Raw genomic sequence first — 6,719 nt, 5'->3', positions numbered from 1 at the left:
AATACTGTACATGGAGGGGATTATAATCATTGTAATGAAACAAGGTGTATGATTTGTTGAATGTAAAACTGATGATCTGCCCTGTAAACTTTCACTCAATTCACAATAAAAACTTTAAAAAAAAATTTGAGTGACTGCAAAAAGACGTGGCTCCAAACATCCTCCCACAGTCCTCTCAGCTCGGTTCAGTAGTTCCCTGCAGTGGCTACACAGAACTCAGGCACCATACTCACAGTTATGGGGTTGATTAGGGAAGTGAACTGGTTTCAAAGCAGGATCAGAAAATGCTCAGTTCTTCCTGTCAGGACAGCCTCTCTCTGCCTGGGGGCACAGCTGAGGAGTGTTAGAAAGCTCTCTTAGGTCCGCTAATACATGCTCTCATAGGGCTCACCACTGCACTATTAGCTAGGCACTCGGCTCGAACTTGAGTTTATGGGTCAGCAAACCTAGTGCCCCCCTCACTTAAGTGAATGTGGCATGCATCACACTCTGCAAATGAGTCTCCTGCCCAGAGTCACTCAGCTTTATTTGCCCCATGGGCTGGGAAGCCTACTACTCTGTCTTGTGTTCTGGCTCTTGGTTCTCCTGCTCTGTGACATTCCTCCAGAGTCACAGCTCCCTGCCTATGAGTTGAAGAGGTTCAATTGTCAGGGATCTTTGACTCCAACGGATGTGTGCCACTCCTGGCTCCTCTTATCTGATGGTAGTGAAATCCCCCCATTCCTGCTTCTGAGATGGCTCATTTTAGCATTCCAAGTTTTTACAATTACTATTAACTCTGGTAGCATATTGGTTACGAATCGGGCTAACATCAAGGTCAGCAGTTCGAAACTACCAGCGGTTCCACAGGAGGAAGATGAGGCGGTCTGCTCCCGTAAAGATTTACAGCCTCGGAAACCCTGTGTAGGATCACTGTGAGTTGGAACCAACTCCATGGTACTTAACAACAACAAATTAACTCTGTTAACCACTCACAATTGTATCATAACATACTATTGACATCTTCTCCCAAGTCCTCTTACCTAGACCTAGCAGGGCAGAAACGTTGTTTGGTAGGAGTTACAAGAGTATGGGTAGAAGAGCTATAAGAAGTAATTCATTGCTCTTCAGTGACTAGAAAGCCATGCTCTTTTAGAGAGAATTTTCATTTTATGAGTTCCTTATGAATCCATGTAAATTTCATATTGGTGTATTGTGTGGAGTAGAACAAATTCCTTTTTCTTAACATTTATCCTAGAAGTAAAATGCCTAAAGTGCACTTATCCTCATTTAAAAAATTCAGACTCACAGCAGTCCTGTAAGGGCAGACTAGAACTGCTCGGGAGGGTTTCTGAAGCCATAAATCGTTATGTAAGCAGGCAGCCATATTTTTTCTTCCACAGAGCAACTGGTGGGTTCAAACCACTGACCTTTTGGTTACCAGCCTAATGCTTTTAACCCAGGGGACCATCAGGGTTTCTTATGCTTGGTCCCGTCCATTATAAATTGTCAAAGACATTGTAGAGAGTTCTTTCTTAACATGTTGCCATTTGCTTTTTCTAGATCCTACTGGGTAGGTGATATCAGCTGGACACATGATAATCTTTTTCTGGCTTGCATGTTAAAACGTGGCTCCCTGGTTCTATTGACCGGTCAGGGTGAATTGCTAACGTTAATCACAGTTGGTTGCTCTATAGAATTTGGGCCAGCAGAATTTATTCCTCTTCATCCCCTAATAACATATAGGTGAGACATTTGAATTGTTTGAACTTACTTACAGAACTTTTCTCTTTTGGTATTACTTTTACTGTTGTGTGTGTGTTTGTTTTTTGTTTTGTTTTTTATAATTTCCTCTTTCAAATTGTCTTATTCTTACTTTTGAGTCTGTCATCTCATGATCTGTTTCTTATTTATAGTTCTCTTCTATTTCTTTTTGTGGCTTTATACTGCTGAGAATTTGACATTGTGACTATGTAAGTATGAATTATTTAAATATTCAATAGCCCTAGAAAATTTATCTACTTTGATATGAAGAAGTTAATTTAAAAAACCCATTGCCATCCAGTTGATTTTGACTCATAATAAAAAGCTTTGGCAATTATTACTGTAAAACATAACACTCAGATAAATTAATCTCAACATCACTTTGGCACATGGATTTCACTTTTTTGCCAAAGTGAAAAGGGTGTTGAAAATGAATGGGTGACTTTAGAATTTCACCACATTTTAACTTTTAATGAAATCTATTGGTTAGCTGTGTTAATTTTGGAGAAATTGCTCTTTTAGAAGTAGTTTGCATGTATATGAATAACCTTAGCATTAATGCTATAATAGAGGAAACTAAAGAGCACATAAACCTATAGATGATTTACTCTACTATATTATGCATTACTGACAGATATAGATCCATTTGGGAGTCCCTGGATGCTACTAATGTTTGAGTTCACCAAGAGGTGCCTTGGGAGAAAGGCCAGGTGATCTACTTTAACTAAAATCTGTCTATTCTGACAAACACAGGGTCACCATGAACTGGAACTAGAGGGAAAAAAACCCACAACAAATCACCTCCTCCCCCCACCCAAAAACAAACTGGATAGACACATTTAATCTTTCATTTGCTTTCTTTGTCACTGTTCTGTTACATTTAATACTGGCTTTATTAATTTGCTTTGGGATATTATGACTTTTAAGGGTTCTCTCTCACTGATTATTATATTTTGATGTGTGTTTTTTGTTTTTGTTTTTTGCTAGACCACAGCATTTTACAGTTCAAGATTCAAATAAATCTGTAGATTCATCAGCTTCTGATAGTGACCCTACGAGACAGAGATTTTCTATAAAAGCCCACTCCCGGTTACCCTACCTTATTATTTCTGACGGCTACATGATCACAACCCTTAGATTGATTGATAACCTGTCTCCATCAGTGCTCATGAGATCACTTCTACTTGATTCAACCCAGAGGCTTGAGAAAACATACCAAAATGTGACACTATCTAAGGTAGAGTTCTTGTCTGGTGTCATGGGCAAATGACTTTTAAAAGTTGATATCTTATTCTTTTAAAAATAAAACTATCCTGACAGTACTGTCCTTGTATGGTGTATGGTTGTTTACAAAAATTTTATGTTATGGTAATAAATTACTAATGACATTTTACTCTTCGAAATCTTTTATCCTCTTTCTTATAGCCCAAAGGCAATGGGCTGAACTTGCGATCCCTGGACTCCCTAAGGTCTAGTCTGTTAAAACATCAAAAGAATGAAATTTCAACTGATTCAACGGTCCCCAAGTTCTTGCAAGCAGCAGAAACACTAGAGTTAAATGAAAAACCGGATTTTCAGGTAAGTAGTATTTTATTTACTTTGAACAACAATTATATATTGATTTTTCTCCCCCAAGAAACAGATTTTATCTTTAGTTAAAGGGAAGAGAAATGTGAACATACCATATGTATTCTATTATAAAATGTTACACATTATTAAGTATAACCTTTCCCTCCTATTTTAGGATTTTGAAGTGGAAGAAATTAATGAAGGCAAACACTGTCCAAACAATACTTTCCCTTTTTGGAACCAAAAAAATTGTCCATTATTTAGTAGTTTTGAGGAGGGAAGATTGGAATTTGCATCTATGTTTGATACGATACATGCAAAGGATGAGACCGAGAAGACAGACAGAGCTATTACAGAACTGCATTCTATCCAGAAAAATCTCCTTGCAGCATGGAACATAGGAATTTCAAAAAATGTGACAGAAAAGAACTTAATGTTAAATTACACTGTAGTTTGTATCACTCATTTTTTCTACATTCTTCAGTTTGTGAAATGTCCTTTCCCTAAACTTGATGTTTTTTTAGGTAAGAGCCCGAGAGAAAGTGCTTGGATACTTTGTATCTTTCAGCTTTTTCATCAGTGTTTATCAATCCAGTATTGGGATATGAGATATAGAACAGATGTGGGGCATTTGGTAAAGCTGACCTCACATACTGTAAGACTTTTGTTGAGTCAGCAACTGCAGAATCAGTTATTTTCTGAGAAGCTTGTAGCCTGTTTTTATTTACTCAGAATGGTAGCTTCCAGTTTGAATGGCATATATAATCTTCAACCTGAAATTATTTCTACATCAGCTGATGGAAGGGGAATAGCAGATCAAGACTCACTGATGGTACCTATTTTTCAAATGTTTCAAAACTATGGTTCTCAGGAAAATTGGTCTTGGAGGTCATCTTTCAAGACATGTCCTCAAGCAGTAAATCTTGCTCAACAGCCCAGCCACAGGTATAATTATTTTCCTAAATATCATGTTCAATATTGTGTATTTTTTCTTTCTTTTTTTTAAATGTTTTATTGTGAATTATGTGATAGTTTAAATGGGATTCTTTTTTTAACGTGAGATAAAATTTCACCATTCATTGGTTTTGCTATATTCCTAAGGTTGTGCAACTACGACCCTTTGTAGTTCTGGAATATTATTATCATCTCAGAAAGAACTCCTACATCTATCAGCACTCAACATTATAGATTTTATGGTATTTAAAAAAATAACATTTTAGGATTAATTTTAAAGGCTATACAACATACGTATTTTATTAGTATTGGTGGTGGTGGTGGTTGTGTGCCATTGAGCCAGTTCTGACTCATACTGACCCTGTATAGGCAACCATTGTATTATCAAGGTTTAAATTTACAACAGAAAAATTAGGCTCCTGGTGTGGTGCTGTAAGATATGCATTGGACTGTGAACCACAAGGTTGACAGTTCAAACCCACCAGCTGCTCCTTGGAATCCTGTAGAGTCCTTATGAGTCAAAATTGACTCAATGGCACTTAACAAGAACAGCACAGAAAAATTATTGATTATTAGATCTTGCATGATACCTAAGGCCCATCTATTTGTAGATATGTTATTATATCAGTGAAGATCACAGTTAAACAAGAAATAACTAAGCCAGGAGATACCTGAATTTTTATCCTTAATCTGAAATTTGCTTTTGGTGATTACCTAATTTTGTGTACAGATTGATTGTTCTGTGGAGAGTACTGTACCAAAAAACCTTATGGTATCAAGCACAGTTAAGTCGAAGAGTTCTTAAAGGTGACAGACAGTTAACTGAAAAGGTGACACAAGAAGCCTCTACTGTCGAGTACCTGCTGTGCCATATACAGGCCAACTTACAGGCTGCTGGAGATCACTTGAACCAAACCTTAGAACTTAAATGTATAAATGGTCAGTATCCTTTTTTTTAAAAATCGTAATCCCCACAATTTAACAGCATTCTTCCCATTTCCTCCCTTTGTTTACTGTTTTCATTAATCCTCCATTCCTGTCCCTTCTTGCCTTCTGTGGAAACACTGCCCTTTGACCTTATATGGTTGAGTGTTCTAAAGACTGCATACCTCCCTGGTGTTATTATTTTTGCATAGATCTGTGTAGTATCTGGCTAAATGTTGAGCCACAGGTATAACTCTAGTTGTAGGCCTAGAGAATGCCCAAGGGCCATAGTCTAGAGGTTCTTCCAAACTCTCTCAGGCCAGTAAGCCTGAACGTTTTTTTTGTTATTTTGAGTTTTGTTCAACGTTTTTCTCCCACTTTGTCCAAGACTTCCTATTGTGATTCCTTTCAGAACAGTCACAATGATAGGTGGGCACCATTTAATTTTTCTGGTCTAGGGCCCCAGAAGCTGGAGTTGTATTAGTCCTTTGGACTAATTATTTTCTTGCATCTTTTATTTTCTTCACTCTTCTTTGCTCCAGACAGGGAGAGACCAATAGATGCACCTTAGAGGCTGCTAACAGAGGAGGGTATAAAACATTGTCTTTATGGACTATATTATGCCAATTTACCTTGTTGTCCCCTGAGACTATGGTTCTCAGCCCCTAAATGGTCAGTATCTTACCAAAAATTTCAAGCTCTGTGAATAAGCATTATAGTTAACTGGGCTTTGATTTTATTAATTGGTTGCAATTATTTGGTTTTCAAAATAATTTCTGGCTGAGAAGTAGCCACTGAATTGGAAAACAAAGTAAGATTCATAAAATTCTGTAGTTAACAATGACTAATTGTTCATTAAAAACTTTTTAGGTGAAGAGCATTTTCTGTTAGGATCATATGAAAAATCTATTCAACTGTGGAAGAAAGCTCTACAAGAAACTGTAGAGAAAGGTAGGGTGATGTTAAAATAAGCACTTGCCATAACATTGGTACAAACATAGATTATTTGGTTACAGAGTAAATAATTTTTTTAAAATGTTTTATTGTGAATTGTGTGATAGTCTACATGGGAGAACATTAGCTTTACATTCATTCCATCATCTATCATTTCATTGGCATAGTTACCATCACGTCCATGTATCCTCACCCAACCAAAGGGTGTACCCTGTAAGCCTGTGACCCCCGCACCACAGTCCTCAACCCCTTTCCATCTACTGATCCCGAGTCCCCAGCCACACCATCTCTTGACGTCGTCTTCTCTGCCTCCATCGCAGGCCTCACCACTTCTCTGGGTAGGATCCCGCTCTCCGCTTTTCTCCATTGATAGTCCTGGGGTCCTCCGCTCTGAGACTGAAAAGTTAATCACTCCCCTCCTTGCTACAAAATGTCCACTTTTAGATTTCCAACCCTCACAATCAGTCCTGATAACAATTATTCACTATTGCATCACAAAGATGGAGGTATTTAGTATGTGGCAATATTCAATATTCTGGTGCTGACAGTGTGCCACTGCTATTCATCAGGTTTTT

General features: G+C 37.7%; 1 protein-coding gene across 1 annotated transcript in view; it reads left to right on the top strand.

The window, feature by feature from the left end:
• LOC102811747 (chromosome unknown open reading frame, human C5orf42) overlaps positions 1-6,719 on the top strand; it is a 190,709-nt gene that overhangs the window by 22,529 nt on the left and 161,461 nt on the right. Inside the window, 6 exon segments of the mRNA XM_006876934.1 lie at positions 1,543-1,725; positions 2,731-2,980; positions 3,169-3,321; positions 3,488-4,257; positions 4,997-5,205; positions 6,061-6,141. Of these exon segments, the coding sequence (XP_006876996.1) occupies positions 1,543-1,725; positions 2,731-2,980; positions 3,169-3,321; positions 3,488-4,257; positions 4,997-5,205; positions 6,061-6,141 (1,646 nt within the window).

The sequence above is a fragment of the Chrysochloris asiatica genome, unplaced genomic scaffold (assembly GCF_000296735.1).
Source record: "Chrysochloris asiatica unplaced genomic scaffold, ChrAsi1.0 scaffold00430, whole genome shotgun sequence".
Taxonomy (NCBI): Eukaryota; Metazoa; Chordata; class Mammalia; order Afrosoricida; family Chrysochloridae; genus Chrysochloris; species Chrysochloris asiatica.
This window is presented reverse-complemented; position numbering and strand designations above follow the sequence as displayed.